Genomic DNA, 21,654 nt, shown 5'->3' with positions numbered 1-21,654 from the left:
TAGTTTTAGGTGGATACAATATCTTTATTTTATATTTATGTGGTTCTGAGGATTGAACCCAGTGCCTTATGCATGCTAGGTGAGCACTCTACCACTGAGCTGCAACCCCAGCCCTAAAGTGTATACTTTATATGTATTAGTGGGTGAATAAAGAATCCTGCCAGTGCAGGAGGATTGCAAGTTTGAGGCCAGCCTCAGCAACTTAGTGAGGCCCTAAGTAATTTAGGAGGCCCTGTCTCAAAATTAAAAATAAAAAGGGCTAGAGATGTAATTCAGTGGTTAAGCACCCTGGGTTCAATCCCTGAATCCCTGGTAAAAAGAGAGAGAGAGAGAGAGAGAGAGAGAGAGAGAGAGAGAGAGAGAGAGAGAATGAATCTTGTGAATAAGAAGATGCATATGCACGGATACACAGGAGAGAGAAAATAATGCATTATTGAGAATGCAACTGGGAAACAAGCACACAAGTGCTTCACTAGAGACTACAAAGTCTAGGCAGCATTTCATCTTATTCAGCACACATTTTATTCAGTAGAAGATAGACAAGTGAAACTTCTGTCATCTTCCAGGAGACAAATGAACACATCTTGCTGATGGTCTCCCATCCTCTTCACAAGAGACTCCTGAGTTAACATGGGAGGCTTGTGAATAAGAGTTCTAGGGTCAGAAGGCTGTGAGCCAGCATTGTAAAGTTTGGAGACTGGGATTTCTATAATTCCTGGCAAAAGAGTAAGGCCTATTCAAGCCTTTAAAGAGACACACTAAGGTAAGGGGAGATGCAGCTACCTCCTCTTTATCAAACAAAACACTTTCATTTGATTTACCCTTAGAGAAGCTCATTGTGTGCCAATTGTGTGTCCCTCATAAAGCTGCAAACATTCCCCCCCCCCAAAAAAAAAGGAAAGAAATGTTAATTTCATTTAGTGATTAGTGCAAAAGAAGATGCAATTTTTCCCCCATCCAAGTTTGCAAAGTTCCCTGAATTCTGTCCATTCACAGAATAGATAGTCTGTGGGTTCCAGGTCTCATTGTCCCAATCACAAGTTCCCTTGACTAGTCAAGTTTCTATAGTCCTGTAGTCTCCTTTAATCTGGGAAGCTCCTTGGTCTTTCCAGCAAAGGAGACACTCATGCAGCATCTGCACATTTCCTGCTGCAAGTAGCCCTGCGTCCTGCTGGCTTGCTTTCTACTCAGCTCTTTCTATGCCATAGAGGAAGGGTCTCCCCCTCAGTGTTCTGAATGAGGTTGGAGCTATGACTGGGGATTACCACAGGTCCATGATTCCTGCCCTGAGGGAATGAAGGTAAAAAGGTGACCAGAACTCCTGCCCTCTCAGCAACAGTCATCCCAGTTTAGTCTGGCAAAGGTCAAAGGGACTCTCTCTGTGTCCACTCCAATTAGAGCTTGGCTGTGTTGAGGGTCCACAAGTGTTTACAGTAGCAAAGACTCCACCTTTGATATTTTTGCAGAGTACAGGTCAGATATTTTATGACATTTCCCTCTCTCTGGATTTGTCTGAGGTTTCCTCCTGATCAGATTCAGGTGTAGCATTTTGGACACTCAGAGTGATGCTATGTCCTTTGTGCATGAGATTGGCAACACACGTCTGTCCCACCACTGTGGATTTTCCCTTTGATCACTTGGTGGGTGGAGTCACAGGTTTCTGTCTGTAAACTTCACTACTGCTTCACTTCCCCACTTTTAATTGTTTTTTTTTTTTTTTTTTAGAGAGAGAGAGAGAGAGAGAGAGAGAGAGAGAGAATTTTTTAATATTTATTTTTTAGTTTTCGGCGGACACAACATCTTTTTTGTATGTGGTGCTGAGGATCGAACCCGGGCCACACACATGCCAGGAGAGCACACTACTGCTTGAGCCACATCCGCAGCCCCCCATTTTTAATTAATAAGCAATTATGGAAAGATCCTTTGAACCTGTATGAATAACTGCTTCCTCATCATCCCTTCATTCTTTAGTTTCAGCATCTTAGAATAGCTCATAGGTCTTCTTTGCATAGATACTACACAGTTATGATTATGTCTGATTCCAGATATTTTATATATTTGGTTTTTACCCTGGTTGGGATCTTCACTTTCATGGTATTAATTAAATCCCTATTCATGGGCATAGGAAATTACTGATTTTTGCTCATTCTTTTTGCTGTTAATCACCTAACTTAGGGCCTCTCTGAGTGTGGGGAGGTTGGTCTTTCAGACAGGGCATGCCTTGTGGTAGGGACTTGTGGTCCTAGGAGTATCATCCTTGAGAGATAAGCAGTAATCTATTGTTTCTATTTGTATCCCAAGAGAAAGTAAAAGTTGTTACATGGGGGTTGGGGATGTAGCTCAGTGGTAGAGCAGTCACAAGGACATTCCAGGACCACAAGAGCCAGAGATCTGTCAAAAGGTGTTGGAAAGAACTTGTTCGTGTGTGTGTGTGTGTGTGTGTGTGTGTGTTACTGGGGATCAAACCCAGCAACTTGTGCATGCCAGACAAGTGCTCTACCACCGACCTACACTTCCAGCCCCTGTCAAGAGGGTTTTTTTTTTTTTTTGAGAGAGAGAGAGAGAGAGAGAGAGAGAGAGAATTTTTTAATATTTATTTTTTAGTTTTTGGCGGACACAACATCTTTGTTTGTATGTGGTGCTGAGGATCGAACCCGGGCCGCACGCATGCCAGGCGAGTGTGCTACCACTTGAGCCACATCCCCAGCCCCCAAGAAGGTTTTTTATTTTGTTTTTGGTACCAGGGATTGAACCCAGGGGCACTTACCCACTGAGTTATATCCTCAGCCCTTTTTTATGTTTTATTTTGAGAGTGGATTTCGCTAAATTGCTTAGAGACTCGCTAAATTGCTGTGGCTGACTTTGAACTTGTGATCCTCCTGCCTCAGCCTCTCAAGCTGCTGGGATTACAGGTGTGGGCCACCATGCCTGGCTGTCAGAGTTTTTATGTCCTTTTGTTTCCCATCAAGAGTCAATCCCAGGATGAGGATGAAGCTCAGTTGTAGTGCTTGCTTAGCATTCATGAGACCCTGGATTTGATTCCTGGTACCACCAAAAGTCAGTCCCAAGCAAGTGCAGGGATCAGGCACTTACCAGCCTAAGGTAGAATCTTTGCCACTGCAAACACTTGTAGACCCTCAACACAGCCAAGCTCTAATTGGAGTGGACACAGAGAGAGTCCCTTTGACCTTTGCCAGACTAAACTGGGATGACTGTTGCTGAGAGGGCAGGGGTTCTGGTCACCTTTTTACCTTCATTCCCTCAGGGCAGGAATCATGGACCTGTGGTAATCCCCAGTCATAGCTCCAACCTCATTCAGAACACTGAGGGGGAGACCCTTCCTCTATGGCATAGAAAGAGCTGAGTAGAAAGCAAGCCAGCAGGACGCAGGGCTACTTGCAGCAGGAAATGTGCAGATGCTGCATGAGTGTCTCCTTTGCTGGAACTTCAGGTTATCTAATGGGAAAGGAACTTGTGGTCCTGGGAATATCATCTTGGAGATATAAGAGACAGACTATTGCTTCTATCTGTATCCCAAGAGAAAGAATAGTTGTTATATGTGGCTGGGAGTATAGTTCAGTGGTAGAGCCCCTGCCTATCACAATACAACCAAGTCACTGGTTCAATTCCCAGCACTGCAAAAAACATTTTTTTAAAAAGAGAATTTTTGGTGTCTCCTAAGAATCACCTTATCCATTGGTCCATTTGTTCAATATATATTATAAGCCTGGTATGGGCTAAATGTTATATAATGCAGAAAACAAAAGTTAACATTAAGGTTTCCTGGAGGTTATTGTATGGCAAGATTGCAATAAATCACCAAATCGATCTTAAAGCAGGAGATGGAAACTTTATTCACCAGTTAGCATGGGCCAAGGGGCAGGCTGCAAGTCTACACCCTTTGATCCCCTCCTGGGGGTTTGAGTACCAAAATCATATTAATCATAAGTGGCTGTTGTTATGATTCAAAACCATAAACAAACGTCATGAGATCTAAAATCATAAGCAGAAGAGGGAGTAGGTCAAAATGTCCCTAGTTGAGTACAAGTTAAAGAACAGTTACTAACATTTAGGCAATCAATCTCTGATGGGGTACATTGTCTAAAAAAAAAAACCTGGGAACCAAAGAGAGAACAATTTTACGTTATATAAGAATTGCCATTTTGTATGGAGGGACTTTGGGCAAAGGGGAGGGTGGGGTGAGGAGGAGGCTTGGGGGCAGAAAAGATGGTGGAATTACCCTAGGTACACGTAGGACTGTGCACATGGTGCAACTCTACATTGCTACATCGTGTACAACCAGAGAAATGAAAAGTTGTGCTGCAATTGTGTACAATGAATCAAAATGCATTCTGCTGTCATATATACCTAATTAAAATAAATTAATTAATTAATAAGAAATTTGAAAAATAATTGCCATTTTGTGTTGCCAAATATGCTATGCTAAGCAACAATTGATGGGTACAGAGGTGGGGCTTTCCCATGAGAGAAGCAGTTTTTACATGACGTGGAGTTTCAGGGTAAGATGGAGTCTGTTTGGTCATTACCCATATAGCCTGGCCCATAGCATTATAACCTTTTATGATTTGGATATAAAGTGTCTCCCAAACACTAATGTATTGAAGGCTTGGTCCCCAGTGCAGCAATATTCAGGGGTATGGGTTTTGGGGAGTAACTGAATTATGAGGGCTCTGACATCATCAGTGGATAACTGAACGGACTATGGGGAGATAGTAAAAACTGTAGGCTGGTAGGGCATGGTTGGGCTTGCACTTAGGAACTACTTCCTGTCCCTGGCCCCTCTCTCTCCTCCTCCCCACTTCCAGGCTGCCAAGGGCTAGACAGCTTTCTTCTGCCACACATTTCTGCCATGAGGTTCTGCCTCGCCTCAGACCCAAACCAATAGAGCCAGACAACCATGAACTGAAAGCTCTGAAACCTTGGGCCAAATACATCTTTACTTTAAAAACTGTCAGGTATGGGGCTGGGGTTGTGGCTCAGTGGTAGAGCACTCATTAGCATGTGTGAAGCCCTGGGTTCGATCCTCAGCACCACATAAAAATAAACAAAATAAAGATATTGTGTCCAACTACAACTAAAAACTAATATAAAAAAATTGTCAGGGGCTGGGGCTGTGGCTCAGTGGCAGAATGCTTGCCTCGAATGTATGAGGCACTGGGTTCAATCCTCAGCACCACATAAAAATAAATAAACAAAATAAAAACATTGTATCCATGCATAACTTAAAAAATAAAAAAAAAAGTTATCAGGTATTTCCTTTAAAGATGTTAGAGATTTTAGCTGCATTCAACAAAAAGCTGATTAATACATAACCTGGCCCTCAGATGAGGACCAGAAGAGAGAAAACCCTCTTAAGGGGATGGTCAAGAGACTCAGGGGGTCTCATGGTCTGAATATGTTTGAATTGCTTCCCATGAGTTTGCCTGTAATGATACTGGGAGGTGATGGATCTTTAAAAGGTGAGACCTAATGGGAGGCCAATACTGGCCCCTCCCAGCTCTTTGGTTACCTTTCTGGAGATAAGATCTCTCCCACAATTGTGGTGCCATCCACATGAGGCCTTCATCAGAGCTGAGATTGTGTTGGCCAGCTTTTCATCACTGTGACTAAAATATCTGGCAAGAACAACTTGGAAGAGGAAAGATTTGGGATGATGGTTTCAGAGGATTCAGTTCATGACTGACCAGCTCTAAGACAGAAACATAGTAGAAAGGTATAATAGGGCTGGAAATGTAGCTCAGCGGCAGAGTGCCTGCCTAGCAAGCACCAAACTCTGGGTTTGATCTCTAGCACTGCCAAAAAAGAAAGAAAAGAAAAGAGAGAAAAGAGTAAAGCCGCTCAGCTCATGGCAGCCAGGAAGCTGAGAGGGAAAAGAGAGAACCCTTCCAGGGCAGATCCTCAGTGACTTATTTCCCCATCTAGATCCACCTTCCAATAGTTCTTCTAGCTATTAATGGATTAATCCACCAAATGATGAATGTGTTGGAACTTTCATGATTTGATCATTGCCTAAAAGACCCCACTTCTGAGCCTTGATGCACTGGGGATCATGCTTTCAACACATGAGCCTTTGGGGGACAGTCCAGATCTGATTCATCTAATTCTACCACTGAGCATTATACCCTAACCCTTCAGAACTATGAGATAAATAAACCTCTTTTTTCTTCTTCTTCTTCTTTTTTTATTTTTATATTTTTGGTACCAGGGATTTAAACTTAGGGGTACTCAACCACTGAGCTACATTCCCAGGCCTATTTTGTATTTTATTTAGAGATAGTGTCTCACTGAGTTGCTTAGCACCTTGCTTTTGCTGAGGCTGGCTGGCTTTGGACTCGTGATCCTCCTGCCTCAACTTTTCAGAGCCACAGGGTTACAGGCATGCACCACTGCATGGGGCAAGAAACCTCTTTTTTTTAAAAAGGTATCTGATCTCAGGACATTCATTATAGTAACAAACAATGGACTAATAACAGAAAATATATAATGATGAATTTTAAGGTTTTTTTGTTTTGTTTTGTTTTGTTTTCTGGGGATTGAACCCAGGGCCTCACACATCCAAAGCAAGCCCTCCATCACTGAATCACATGCTCAGCCCTAGAGATGATTTTTTTTTTTTTTAGAAGTAGTTGGACACAATACCTTTACTTTATTTATTTATTTTTATGTGATGCTGAGGATCGAACCCAGGGGGTCTTGCATGTGCTAGACGAGTTCTCTACCACTGAGCCACAATCCCAGCCCAAGAGATGATTTTTTAAATACCAAACACCAAAGGTATGGTCCATAAAGAAAGAACTTTAATGACATTAAGAAGTTCTGCTCCAGAATCTGGGGTTGTGGCTCAGCGGTAGAGTGCTCGTCTAGCATGTATGAGGCCCTGGGTTCTATCCTCAGCACCACATAAAAATAAAACAAAATAAAGGTATTGTGTTCAACTACTTCTAAAAAAAAATAAATGTTTAAAAAAAAAAAAAAAAGAAGTTCTGCTCCAGGGCTGCGGCTATAGCTCAGTTGGTATAGTGCTTGCTTTGCACGCACAAGGCCCTGGGTTCATCCCCAGGACCACACACACACACACACACACACACACACACACACACACACAAGAAGTTCTGCTTGGCACTGAGTTCATAGCTCAGTGGTAGAGCACTTTCCTAGCATTTATGAGGCACTGAGTTTGATTCTCAGTGCTCCATATAAATAAATAAGTTCATTAAATAAAGGTCCATTGACAACTAAATACACACACACATACTTTATATATATATAATTTATATTTATATTTATATATATAGAAGTTCTGCTCTGTGAAAGACAATGTGAAAAAATGAGAAGACAAGCCCCAGACTGGGGAAAATATTTGAAAAAGAGATACTTGATAAGTGACTGTTACCTACAATATACAAAGAACTCTAACTCAACAGTAATAAAACAAACAACCCAATTAAAAATGAGGCAAAAGAGACAGGCATTGTAGCACACACCTGTAATCCCAGCTACTCATGAGGTTGATGAAGGAGAATAGCAAGTTTGAGGCCAGCCTCAACAACTTAATGAGACTCTGTCTCAAAATAAAAAGGACTGCAGATGTAGCTCAAGTGGTTAAGTGGCCCTGAGTTCAATTCCTGGTACAAAAAAACAAAACAAAACAAACAAAAAAATAAACACCACACACAAAAACAAAGGACCTGGACTGGGGTTGTGGCTCAGCAGTGGAGCGCTCGCCTACCGTGTGCAAGGTGCTGGGTTCAATCCTCAGCACCACATAAAAATAAATAAATAAAATAAATGTATTGTGTACAATATATATATATATATATATATATATATATATATATATATATATATATGAACAGACACCTCACAAAAGAAGGTATACAGATGGTAAGTTAAGTACATAAAAGATGTTCAACATTATGTCAATAGAGAATTGCAAATTAAAACAATGAGATACCATTGCCCCTTATTAGAATGAACAAAGTCTAAATACTGACAACATCAAATGCTGGTAAGGATGTGGAACAACAGGAACTCTGTTACTGGCAAAATGGTATTGCCACTTTGGAAGACAATTTGGCAATCTCTTACAAACTGAATGTACAGTTTTTGGTATTCACTCAAATGAATTGAAATTGTATAGCCCCACAAAAATGAATGTGTAGGGCACCTTTATTTGTAATTGCCAAAACTTGGAAGCAACCATGAGTACTTTGGTAGGTGGATGGATAAACTCTAGTTGATCTATAGGATGGGATATTAGTCAGCAATTTAAAAAATGAGCAATCAAGCCTAGAGAAGACATGAAAGAAATTTAATGCATATTACTACATGAAAGAAGCCACTGTGTAAGGCTAGTATGGTTCCACTGCATGACATTTGAAAAAGATAAGCCCAGAGAGATGGCAAAAAGATTAGAAGTTGCCAGGAGTTAGTGGAAGAGAAGGGATGACAGATAGGCAAAACACAGGAGCATTTTGGGGCAATGAAACTACTCTGTGTACTGCAATGATGGATACATGTCACTACACACATGTCAAAACTCTTAGAAAGCACTACACCAAGAGTGAATACTAAGGGAATCTATGGACTTTGGGTGATGCTGATGGGTCAATGTAGACTGAACAATTGTAACAATATACCCATTCTAGGCAGGATTTGATAATGGGAGGGTATGCATATGTGAGGACAAGGATTATATGGGAACTCTCTGTACTTTTTGCTCAATTTCTCTGTGAATGTAAAATTGCTTTTAGAAAATAAAGTATATTAGCTGGGCAGTAAACCCAGCAACTCAGAAGTCTGAGATAGGAGGATCCCAAGTTCCAGCCCAGCCTTAACAACTTAGTGAGGCCCTCAGCAACTTGGCGAGACCATAGTCTCAAAATAAGCAATAAGAAGAACTGGGGATATAGCTCATTGGTAAAATGGCCCTGGGTTCAATCCCATTTTTTAAAAAAACTATTCAAAAATGCAAAAATCAAGGTCAATTTAATGGCATAAATATGCAGGGCTTTGATTAAGGGGTCACTGAGTGTTGCATCTGATAAATAGTATTTGAGTTTACAACAAAATATATGAATAATTGTTTAAAGAAAAGGACTGAGCCCTGGGGGTTGCTGGACAATAGTCTGCTGTGTCACAGGCCTAGGGAAAATAACACTGTCCTGAAGGAGATGTGATGATCCAGGACCATCCCAAGCATCCCTTATGCCTCCAGTGATCCACACCACCTAGCAACACCATGGCCTGGCCTGAAACCTGTGACTTCCTCCTCTATATAGGGCTCCACTTCCTTCCTGCTATCTTCCTGTTGTCCCAAGAGCATTTTCTGTGCCCTGGCTTCAACACCAGCTGCTAAATGTCTCCAGTTCTCAAGAGGTCAAGGGGTGTGTGGCTTGACCCAGATTCCTAGGACAGGAAGAAGACAGTCAGAAGGCTTGGAGGTGAAGCAAGTTTACTTCTCTAGCAATTTTTTTTTTTTTTTTTTTTTGGTAGCAGGGATTGAACTCAGGGGCACTTAACCACTGAGCTGCTAAGTACCTCATCATTGTTGAGGCTGGCTTTGAACTCGAGATCCTCCTGTCTCAGCCTCCCAAGCCACTGGGATTATAGGTATGAGCCACTGTGCCCAATTTATGCAGCAATCTTAATTTTTTCTTTAAAGAGAGAGAATTTTTTAATATTTATTTTTTAGTTATCGGCAGACACCACATCTTCATTTGTATGTGATGATCCAGGACCATCCCAAGCATCCCTTATGCCTCAAATGGTAGGGCGCTCACCTGGCATGTGTGCAGCCCGGGTTCGATCCTCAGCACCACATAAAAATAAATAAAACAAAAGGCATTGGGTCCAACTACAACTAAAAAATATTTTTAAAATAAAATATGGAGACAGATTTCAAAAACACTATTAAAACTTAATTCTAAATTCATATAGTATCAATTATTATCCCATTAATTATGAATTCCACTAATTATAAATTAATTAATATTTATTATTAATTTCTCCTGACCCAGAATTAATGAAAACCCACAAGATTTAGAGATTTCCTCATATCTAGACCAGTTTAACTTGGTGCTCTTTCTCTTGTAAGTGTTCCATGTAATTCTTCCTAAAGTGGTTTCAAGTTTGCATTGAGGTTCTTGCTAACAATCACAAAAAGATTCTTGATTTCTACCTAGAGCCTTGCTTTTGTCTGTGGCATAAAGTTTGCTGTTCACAGAAGCTCCCTGATAATGCCTACCATATATTCATATGATTTGGGGATATTTTCTCTGTGGGCACAGACCATAGCACTAATTATCCCTGTAACAGAATGTGCTATTGTTTGACCAATACCTGTGTTTGTGTCAGTCTGGAACAATTAGGCAAGTATCTATACTTATAATTGTTGTTGTTGGGAAAAATAAACTTTCTTTCACTGGGGAAAAAAGTAAAAATAATAATAATAATAAATAAATTAAAATAAAGAAGGCTGGGGATGTAGCTCAGTGGTAAAGTATACCTGGGTTCAATCCAAAAACAAAGTGGAAAAATGTAGAAAGGACACTGGGTGAGCTCATGGGGTGACAGAAACCCAGGTAGTAACTGGGCAGCCAGAACAAGAACCAGGGGCTCAGCAGCCCCAGGGTGTGGCCTCAGTCTCCTCCATTCTCTATGTATCAGTTTGCCCCAGGAGATGGGAACCAAGGCCACCAAACATGCCCAATTCCAACTTCCAGGACAGAAGGGTCCCAATCTCTCCTTCAAGTTCAGTTTGAATAGAAAGAATTCAGATCAGGCAAGCTTGAGATCTTCCCCTGAGGCCAGAGGGCCTGTTCTTGTGAGAATAAAGCCACTTCACCAAGATTATCCCTGGTAGTAGAAGGTTACAGTATGGCTGGTGGCCTTGGCTGCAGACACAGAAGGGCTGATTACGGTGCTGCCTCCTAAATGCATGTGGGTGGACTCATCCTGGGTGACCAAGGGCAACCGATACATGGGAAGCATGAGATGGGGATGCCACCTGCACCCTGACCACCCAGAAGGCCATTCTGCCCACACCAAGAAAGCCTTGTCTTTACAATAGCAGACCGATCATGAAAATGATAATGATTTTTCTTTTTTTAACTGAATAATTTTAGGCCAACACCAGAAGCTGCTGATTAAAGGCCTCCTAACAACTGGTGTTTAGTGGCCCGTCCATATATTTTTGGCAGGCAGGCTCAGCTCCACTCTCTGAGAGCAGAAAGAGCCGAGGAATTTATACACCCTGTGACAACAAGCAAAGACTAAAGCAAGTGGGCAAACACCCACGACCCCCAACCCTCAGGTGAGGTAATTCAGAGGTGACCTACACACTGGCCCCCATCTGAGCATGAAACTCCCCATTGAGTCACACCTGATGGGCTGCCTCCCCTTCCTATTGCCTAGGATTACCTCTCACATAAGCCACCTGCACATACTTGTCTCAGGCTCTCCTTCCCAGAGGCCCACACTGACCTGCCACCAGTGGAGGCTGCAGTCAAGGAGGCGGGCAAGATATAGAGGCCGCCCAAGAAACCTCTCGGGAGACCCTTGAGCAGGAAGTAGACACCTAGCTCACAGGCCATCCGAAGAGGCACTCACTTGTAGAAGAATGTGTCTATCAAACTCACAAAGGGCAAGGTCACACAACCAGCACTTTTAATACAAAATGAGAAAGACAAGGTCAACCAGCGCAGACTTCCCAAATGCTGCATCTTAACCCTACCTGATGGGCTAGGGCTTGGCACACAAGGGGCTACAGGATGCCCTGCTGAACAGTGTTTCTGAACTGAGGTGGAGCTAGCTGAGAGGAGGCCCTTGCTAACAAAATCTCCAATGATGTTGCTTAAGTATTTGCAAAGGTAGGGGCCAGGGCCTGCCAGGTTGTGGGCCTAACCACCCCCACCATGAAGGGAGTCTGCAATGACTGAGGCTTTGGAAGGAGAAGGTGTGCTGTTTTAGGCAGCGCCCCCCTAATCCCCCAGCACTAGTGGCTAGTGGGGCTTTAGGAAGGCAGAGTCTAGGTCAGGTCTGACATACATAATGCAGTGGTCTGAGTAAGTCACACGATGGCAGTTCTAGGCTCAGGATGTTCTGTGATTCTGGTGACCTGAGAATAGACACAGTCCCACTTCTACCCTCATACTGGTCCCCTTGCTGCCAGCTTGTCCCATCCATGTGTCCTGGATATGGCAGCACATCAGAGCAAGAAACAGGTCAGGCAGGAGGCAAATGCCAAGCTTCCCCTGGCTGTGTGTGGAATCTCTCTCTCTTTTTTTTTTTTTTTTTAAGAGCGAGTGAGAGAGAGAGAGGGGGAGAGAGAGAGAATTTTTTTTTTAATATTTATTTTTAGTTTTCGGCTGACACAACATCTTTGTTTGTATGTGGTGCTGAGGATCGAACCCGGGCCGCATGCATGCCAGGCGAGCGCGCTACTGCTTGAGCCACATCCCCAGCCCTGTGTGTAGAATCTCTATATTCCTTCCCTGTCCCCTCAGTGAGCCCCATTCCAGTGAGGGGTCAGCGGGGCCAGGCAGCACTGAATTCCTTCTCCAGACCCTGGACAAAGTGGTCATTGAGGAAAAGCAGCTGACCATGGGGCAGAAAGCGGGTAAGGATGCCTTCAATGCGGTCAGCTCGCAGCAGGAGGCTGGAGCCAGGGGTCAGCAGGCGGAGGTGGTCCAGGAGCAGGCGGGCCAGAAGCCGGATGGTACTCTCGGCCAGCAGCAGGTTCTCATGGGCATCCAGCACCAGGGCAAAGCCCAATGAGAGCATTCCCAACCACACCACAGTTCTCGGCTCCTGGAAAGGGTCTCCTGCTGCCAGGCGGAAAGCACCTCGTGGAGCCTCCTGCAGGGGCACAGGCTCGTCTGAGGATGGAGACTGCAGGTCCGTTGGGGGTCGGCCAGATGCCTGCTGCTGCAGCTGGCACATTGACTCCACTTGCCTGGGAAGAAGTGACAGATCTGGTGAGGCCCAACTTCTGTCATCCTCATGACTACTCTGGGAGCTACCATTACGCCCATATCTCAAGTGAGGAAACTGAGGTTCAGAGAGACTAAGTGACCTCTCCAGTGCCACAGAGCAAGGAAGTATGACCTCATCTTGGAATCCAGGCCTGGCCTCTGGGCCCTAGACCACTTTACTACATGTGGCCAAGAGAAGGCAGGTTCTAAAAACAGCTTTTTCAGCTAAAAAAGGGCCCCAGGGGAAGAAGAGGCTGTCCCACCTGCTTCATAGAAGCCTTGCTAAGGAAAATAAGTGCCATTGCCCAACCTGGGCTACCCAACCTCTCTACCTTCATCCCACCCTGCAACCTTCTCCAAGTAAAAATAAAGTTTCCCATCTTTCCATTGAAAACTCCCTGTGATCCTTCCTAAATTGCCTTCTAATTTGAGTCATGCACAGCCTGGTTTTAAAGCATTTGTTGGGGCTGGGGTATATCTAAGTGGCAAAGTATGTGCTTAACATGTGCAAGGCCCTGAGTTCAATCCCCAGCACCAAAATAATAAAATAGTGAAGATATCTGTTTGGTTTTCTATGCTACAGGGAGGGAGGGGAAGTCGAGAACAAGAGGCGGGCAGGAATCAGTAAAAGTTGCCCAGAGTAGCAATTTCCTACCCAGAATGCAGAGGGGAAAAACTCTGGTAACTAAGTCTGGGATGGGAAGGTTCAAGGATAGCCTCTTTGGAACAATGTTTTCCAAATTGTGCTCTGAATCCAAACATTCGGGAGGACCTTAGTATAAAGATGGCTGGGGTATACATATTCTTTCTTTCTTAGAGATACAGAAAGCCTACAGCACAATAAAGGCCCTGAGAAGTCCTGCACTACAAAGTATGTTGAATCTGCACTGTGGTCTGCTTGCCTACACTCCAATCTCAGCTGTGTCACTTTCTAGCTGTATAATCCTGGCAAGTTAAGTTCCTTAAACACTGTGCACCTCATTGCACATTGTATGTAAGGTGGGGATAACTGTAGCTACCTCAAAAAACTATTATGACAATTAAATGAATTAATAATAAATGTGAAATGCTCAAAACATAAATGCTTAGCACATACAGACTCGATAAGTGCTCACTATAATAATGATTACAAAACCATTAACATTATTTCCTTAAACTTTTCTTGCAGTGATGAGGTTTGAAGTCAGGGCTTTGAGCATGCCAGGCAAATGCTCTATGGCTGAGCTACAATCCCCAGCCCTCTTCAACCCTCTTTCATATTAACACTATTAACACCTGTGGAAGACTCTGGGAAAAACCACTCCAAGATATCCTCCCTGCTTCTTAGTCCTCCTGTGTTGCTGCATGCCCCCAGAGCGCCTATCACAATCAGCCGCGTGCTCAGTGAAGCCTGGAGTTGGACTGTGGTTACCTGGCTACCGCCAAAATCTGCTCCTTGCGGAGAAGCCTATCCCTCTCTGCACCATGTGGTCGAGGATCATCAGTTGACTTCTCAGCACCAAAGACACAGGAGTACAGCACTCGACAAAGGCCTGTGTCCTCCACATTTGGGGCCCTCAAGGTGTGGATGAGGAAGGCGTGGACCATGGCTCTGTGGTGGGTGCTACAGAAAAGCCAAAGACCTGGGTGAGAGTGAAACCCCAGCTTGGGAAGCACCTGTGGGTGTGGCCCAGCAGCATCTGGGGTGGGTCCAGAGGCCAATGTGGCTGGACACTGAACCCCCCTCACCCAGCCAACACCCACTCCAGCCTCTGTGATGCCGAGTCAGAGCATCTAGTGGTGAAGAAATCACAGACACCCTAAACCTAGTTCTTCAAAACAACTGGCCAAGAATCTCCAAAAAAGTCAAGGTCTCAAGAGTCCAGGAAAACCTGAGGAGCCACTCTAGACTGAAGAAAACTAAAGAAACCTGACAGCTAAATGCAACATGGGCTCCTGAACTGGATCCTAGGCCAGGAAAAAGACAATTTCCACATAGGGAATTACTAGGACAACTGGAAACATTTAAATACGGACTATGGGTTAGAAGATGGTCTTGGTCAATGTTACCTGGTTTTGAATGTAGGAATATGTCCCTGTTTTCAGGAAAAAAAAAAAAATACATAGAGACATACCTTTAAGTACAGAGGTAAAGAGGCACCAAATGCAGCTAAATCAAACCAGGAGGGGTGTGTGTGTGGCAGAATAGGTATACGGAGAAAAGAAGAAATGATAAAGGGGATAAAAGATGTGAAGACTGGCTAGTCTTATCAATGAATATACGGGAAACTGTGTGAGGTGGCACACACCTATAATCCCAGCAACTCAGGAGGCTGAGACAAGAGGATCACAAAGTCAAGGCCAACCTCAGCAATTTAGGGGAACCCTATCAAAATAAAAAATAAAAAGGGCTGGGGCTGTAACTCAGTGGTAGAGCGCCGCTGGGTTAAATCCCCAGTACCAAAACAAACAAACAAAAGTATACGGGAGTTGATTATTTCAAAATAATAATAATAATAATAATAATAATAATAATAATAATAATAACTCCTTAGTTCAGTGGCTGGCCTGAGGGTTGAAAGGCCTGAGGGCTGGAATTGTATATATCCCGAAGGCACTTGGAGACCCGAACCCTTATTCCCTAGCGCTGACCTCCGGTGACCCGCCAGAGGCAACCAGAGCGCGTCATCAGCCCGCGTCCCCCAGCCCCCCACCAGAATAATGGTAGCGGCCGAGGAGCCTTACGTCACTACTTCCCGCAACCCTGCGGTGCAATGCACTTTGGGAATTGTAGTTTCTTATTCCGATCAGCCTGGCGTTGAGAGGGTTTTCAGTTCTGAACGTGCTGCACCTACAGCACTAGGACGCTGTTATCGAGGCGTAGCATTCAGCCTTCCCTCCGGGCGGCGGACTTCGAAATGGGAGCCCAACACGGCAGTGGGCAAGCAATGGCGGCCTCACGATTCGTGGGCGCCTGCGCACGCCGGCGGCAGGCACGAGCAAGAGCGCCGCGGGTCGGAGTAGGCGGGGCCCTTGCGTAGCGTGCGTTGCTTTGGGTTCCAGGTACTTTCCGACACTGAGGCCCGGGGCGCAAGCGGGCTTCATTGTTCTCCACACGGGGATCTGAGTTCTCCGTGGAAGCCGTGCGGGTATGTGCTGCCAGGCTGGAAGCCCTGACCTAGCCCCGCCCCTGGCCACCGACCCGGGCGGCCGCGAGGGGGCGCGTCGCCGCGACGGCCACCAGTGCGCGTGCTTTCCCAGGAGGCCGAGAGTAGCCCGAGCGCGGAGTGCAGGCTCCCTGGCTGCCTGCCAACCTAGTGCGGCTCGTGGCTACGCCTCAGGGCCTCGAGGTGGCTGGTTTACTTCCTAGACTGACCATTGTGTGAGGATCAAAGGCCCTGAAAAATTATGAATTTGCAGGGAAATAGGTATATATAGGCAATTTTGCCTATATATAGGGTTCCCTCAGCCGGCTAAGACTGGGGCTGAGTTTGGCATAGAAAGATTTGAACTTTGATCCCAGTCCTGTCACAGTTGCGTGTTCCTGGCAGATCAACTTCCGCTGAGCCCCAGTGAAATCCCATAATATAATAACAGCAGGGGCCAGCGCTTAGTAGGGCTGACCATTTTTTTTTCTTTTCATGTCCCACCTCCAGCAGGATCCCTGCTTGACTCCTTGGAAGGAGGCCATCATGAAGAGATTTATACATTAAACTTGAAATGGGCACTGTCAGGTGCCAGCCTCCAGAGCCTTGTAAAGACCTCAACCTGGAGACATGGCCCAGAAATGTTTGGGGTCTGCCCTGCACTGTTCCCCGCAACCAAAGGTGTATACTCCTTCACTTCTTGGCAAGTGAACGGCTTGAGCCTCCCCAGGTATGTCCCAGTGTTCTATGCTGCAGAGCCTCTCTATACTGGCTGTAGATTCCCTTAGTCTGGAATCACCTCCCCTCCCCCTTCCAAATATACTCAGACCCAAACTTTGGGGAAGGCTTCCTTCTCAGACTGCCCATTGGCCTCTTGAACCATTATGAAGGTCTCCCAGCAGCAGTAGTGTACACCTGCTCCCATGGGGTGGGTTGTGGCTTCCATCTTCACTTTCCAGGAGAAGGCACAAGGCAGGACTGAAGGGACCTGAACACCCTTCCTGTGATAAGAAATGAAGGGCCAGGTGCAGTAGCAGACCCCTATAATCCTAGCAGCTTTGGAGGCTGAGGCAGGAGGATCTCTAGTTCAAAGCCAGCCTCAGAAACTGCTAAGTGCTAAGCAACTCAGTGAGACCCTATCTCTAAATAAAATACAAAATAGGGCTGGGGAGGTGGCTCAATGGTTGAGTGCCCCCAAGTTCAATCCCTGGTACCAAAAAAAAAAAAAAAAAAGAAAAAAAGAAAGAAAAAAGAAATGAGGATAGGGCACAGTGGCCCAAGCAGGGGTCCTGGAGTCAAAATCCCCTGAGAAAGTACACTCTGGGCCTTTTGGCCTAGGACCCTGGGGAGCGGTGCTGGCTAAGGTATGTGAGCATTTTGACCACAGGTATAATACTTAAATGAATTTGTAGGTGGAGGGATAGGCCCAAAGATAGTGCGGGGCCTCAGCCACTGAGCTGGTGAGTGATGTGGAGTGATGTTGGCTGAATTCCTGGTCCTCAGTTCTTATCACTCTCAGTCAGGCCTCATGTTTGCCAGCTGATTACAGCAATGAACTGGCAGAGGGCTTTATTTGGGGGCCCACCTAGCATCTGGAACACAGGTTTCTGACTTCTGTCTACTCCTTAGGCAGTGAGTCTACACCAAGTTGCAGATCACTACAGGACTGACCTTGTATAGGGTTCATGGAGGAGACAGGCTGGCCTGAACCACTATTCTGGAGGACTGTGGAGAACCCAGAGGAGTGATATCATGGAGGGTTTCCTCCGCCTGCTGGGGAGTGGCCGTGGGGGTGGAAAGCAGCAGAGAGGGAAGTCTCACCTGATGGTTTTGCTGAGGGCTGCTTATAGGAGAGCCCTTCTCCTTGGCCGCTGGCCTCTTCTATATCCAGGACACACTTCAGGACACACTTGGGCACCATGGAAATATCTACCCAGCCAGCAATACTTACTCAGCCAACCACACTGCTTTGTGATCTAGCAGTTCTACTCTTGATACATACCTGGGTGAACTGGGAGTCATTAGTCACCAAAAGACATGTGAAGTATTCTCAGTAGCTTTATTCTTAATTGTTTCAAGCTGGAAACTATCCAAATACTTGTCAGTTATGAAATGAATAAATACATGTGTATTCTTGTTTGGTAGAATACTATATGACAATGAAATAAAACTACTGATATACATATGGATAACCTCACAGACATAATGTTGAGTGAAAAAAAAAAACTAGTCACAAAAATGTAGACACAAGCCAGGTGCCATGCTGCATGCCTGTAATCCCAGCAGCTTGGAAGGCTGACGCAGGAGGATCACAAGTTTGAGGCCAGCCTTAGCAATTTAGCAAGGCCCTTAGCAACTTAACAAGACTCTTGTCTTAAAATAAATAAATAAATAAAAAGGACTGGGGATATGACTCCATCCATGGTAAAGGGCCCTGGGTTCAATTACTGGTATTAAAAAAAAAAAGTAGACCCCATGTGATTTCTTTAGCAGAAAGGGTGTAAATTGGCCAGGCATGGTGGTATACAACTCTAATCCCAGCACTTTGGGAGACCGAGGCAGAAGGATGGCAAGATAGAGGCTAGCCTCAGCAACTTAGCAAGACGCTGTCTCAAAGCAAAAAAAAAAAAAAAAAAAAAAAAAAAGTGGGTGGCTGGGATGTAACTCAGTGGTAGAATGCCCTTGGGTTTAATCACCAGCAACACACACAAAAGAAAAAAGATAAAGGGAAAAAAGTGTACAAATCTAAGCAAATTGTTCTGCACAGTTATGAGTCGGAATGGCAGTTATCCTTGAGAGATAATGACTGGAGGGACTTGAGGGAGCTGTGGGAGACAGTCACATTCTGTGCCTCAATCTGGGTGATGATTATATTGGCACATTCACCTTGCAAATATTAACCAAATTGGACACTTAAGATATGAACACTTTCCCATATATTTAATTCAACAGAAACTTCAGTAAAAATGAAAATTTCAGCCAGTTTAGGGATGCAAGTCCACTTCCCTCATACAGTCCTCATTTTTATATGACTCATAGATGGTGACAATTTCACTAAAATATCTTCTTTGAAGTCTGATAGACTCCTTCCTCTGCACTAGAAGAATGCAGGCTTGAGTTAGGAATAATGGAGATTTAAAATACGAATTTATTTTTTCCATGTATTGGGGATAGAGCATGCTGGGCAAGAGCACTATCACTGAAGTGCATCTCCAGCACAATGAAAAGAAACTTTTAAGTATAGCCTCTCATTTAGCAGATGACTAAATGGCTCCTTGATGTGGCCCCCATCACACAGCAGAGTGCCCAGTGGAAAGCATTTATTTTAAGGCATGAACTCTGCTTCCCACAGCAGCCAGCCTGCAGAAGAGAGGAAGAATTTGACCAAGATTGCAAAGGATAGTCATGGTCTGAAATAAAAGGAAGACATACATTTTATTCATTCATGTGCTCGTTTGCTCTTTCTGCTGGGTATAATATCATCTGGGTACTCAAGAGTTTCCAGGGCAGGCTCTGGGCAGACAGGTGGAACAGATAAAACAGAGGCAGAGAGGTCCAAGAGGCTCAAGAATGGGAAGAAGCCTGGAGGATCAGTCTGGGAATATTACTCAAAGGTAACATCTGAACTGGGCTTTCTGAAGAGGTAGGAAGGAGTTCAGAAGCTGCACCTGGCAGGAAGGGCATTTTGGACAAGAGGAGTAGGTCAGAGCAAACCCAAAGTGGACCAGAGGTCAGTCAGAAATGCCTCCCAGAATTTTCCAGATAAGGAATATAGTTTTGTGTGGGGTGGGTTGTTTGTTTTGTTTGGGGGGTTTTTATATGGTGGTATGAGGGATTGAACCAGGGACTGTCTACCACTGACTGAACTGCATCCTCAGCCTTATTTTTATTTATTTAAATTTATTATTTTTTGGAAACCGGGTCTTGATAAGTTGCAGAATCTTGCTAAATTGATAAGGATGACCTTGAACTTTCGATCTTCCTGCCTCATCTTCCTGAGTACCTGGAATTATATGCATGCACTATCACACCCAGTTCATATGATACCATTCCTTGACCTTTTGTAGCACACAGTCAACTTGTGGCCCCTGAAGTCAAAAACACTGTGCTGCAGGGCATGGTGGCACACACCTGTAATCCCAGTGGTTTAGGAGGCTGAGACAGGAGGATTGTGAGTTCAAAGCCAGCCTCAGCAATGGTGAGGCACTAAGCAACTCAGTGAGTCCCTGTCTCTAAATAAAATACACAAATAGGGCTGGAGATGTGTCTAAGTGGTCTAGTGCCCCTAAGTTCAATCACCAGTAATAAAAAATAAAATAACATAAAAAACCCACTATGCTGAGGATAGTAAGGGAGGAAGGAACATGGGCCCCAGAGGTGCCACAGTCTTCTTGCTGAGCACACATATTTATGTAATGAAGCCACTGGTCTTAATGGGTACTCAATAGATCAGTACATGTTGACAACCCTTAATCCAGGGGCAGATAAGGGCATTGATTAGCATTGGAAAGACAGGTGGGCTTTTCTGGGTCTGGTAGCAGCTCAGAAGCACGGGACAGGGGCAGGATACAGGCTGGGAGTCCTGGGGTTACAAGACCCGTCCTGAGGACAACACAGTGGAGACTGAGGGTTGTAGCAGTGGGCTACAGGTTCCTTTTAGAGTGGTTAGCCTAGAATCTGAGGCAAAGCCAGTATACAGGATCAGGTATGTATGTGACAGAGACAGAGAAGGTGAGAAGGAACAAAAGTACAATTTAATAAAGCATGCTGAAAATCAAGAGGAGCTTGAAGGAAACAACCCGTCTGGGGCCCTTCCCTCTCTTGACAGTGAGCAGAGGCACTCACAACTTAGATGCCCCCTTACCTAGCCCTGCTCTCTCAGTGGTTCTCTGAGTTGGGGAATTGCCTCAAGCCCCGCCCTTCCCCAACCCCTTTATTCCCACACTCCACTGCCCTACACCCACGGGTGAGACCTGCAGGTGGCCTGGGGCTTTCCTATTTGAACCATACTTGGCATCCACTACTGAGCTGCTAGGATACCTATGCAGGGACTGAATTGACTCAATTGGGAAAATGAATTCTACTCTTCATCTACTCAAGCTGGGTCCTGATTAGCTGATAGACAGTCAGGCTTGATAATCTCTGCTGCCTTTCCCAGACATCAGAACCAACTTCCAGGTCCAGTAGGCTCATTTCTTTCTTTCTTTTTTTTTCTTTTTCTTTTTTTTTAAAGAGAGAGAGAGAGAGAGAGAACTTTTTAATATTTATTTTTTTTTAGTTTTTGGCGGACACAACATCTTTGTTTGTATGTGGTGCTGAGGATCGAACCCAGGCCACACGCATGCCACTCGAGCGCGCTACCGCTTGAGCCACATCCCCAGCCCCCAGTTGGCTCATTTCTACTCCCTCCTTTTTTTTTCCTAGTATTGAGAATTGAACCCAGGGGTACTTGTACCACTGAGTTACATCTCCCACCCTTTTTTATCTTTTATTTTGATTTTTTGGTTTGTTTTGGTATTGGGGATTGAACCCAA

General features: G+C 44.6%; 1 protein-coding gene and 1 long non-coding RNA gene across 2 annotated transcripts; one reads left to right on the top strand and one right to left on the bottom strand.

The window, feature by feature from the left end:
* Positions 1–12,344: 12,344 nt before the first annotated feature.
* On the bottom strand, positions 12,345–15,934 carry AP5S1 (adaptor related protein complex 5 subunit sigma 1). The gene is made up of 3 exons (XM_081289796.1): positions 15,720–15,934; positions 14,407–14,598; positions 12,345–12,976 (listed from the first exon to the last, which is right to left on the bottom strand). Exons 2-3 carry the CDS (start codon positions 14,580–14,582, stop codon positions 12,550–12,552), a joined length of 603 nt encoding a protein of 200 aa, XP_081145922.1. The 5' UTR covers positions 14,583–14,598; positions 15,720–15,934; the 3' UTR covers positions 12,345–12,549.
* Positions 15,935–15,988: 54 nt separating this feature from the next.
* Positions 15,989–18,256, top strand: LOC308646617. Its single transcript, XR_014021434.1, has 3 exons — positions 15,989–16,123; positions 16,631–16,850; positions 17,750–18,256. It is a non-coding gene; the product is annotated as an uncharacterized lncRNA (long non-coding RNA).
* The last annotated feature ends 3,398 nt before the right edge of the window (positions 18,257–21,654 follow it).

Source organism: Spermophilus citellus, assembly GCF_964194105.1.
Source record: "Spermophilus citellus genome assembly, chromosome: 4".
In the NCBI taxonomy this organism is placed as follows: Eukaryota; Metazoa; Chordata; class Mammalia; order Rodentia; family Sciuridae; genus Spermophilus; species Spermophilus citellus.
The sequence above is the reverse complement of the archived record's forward strand: the minus strand, read 5'-3'. Positions and strand labels throughout refer to the sequence as shown.

Excerpts from the sequence above, each read along its gene's own strand:
- AP5S1 (XM_081289796.1), bottom strand. The coding sequence starts at position 14,582 with ATGGTCCACGCCTTCCTCATCCACACCTTGAGGGCCCCAAATGTGGAG. Across the intron at positions 12,977-14,406 it reads CAGATTTTGGCGGTAGCCAG|GCAAGTGGAGTCAATGTGCC; the intron begins GTAACCACAGTC and ends ACTTCTTCCCAG.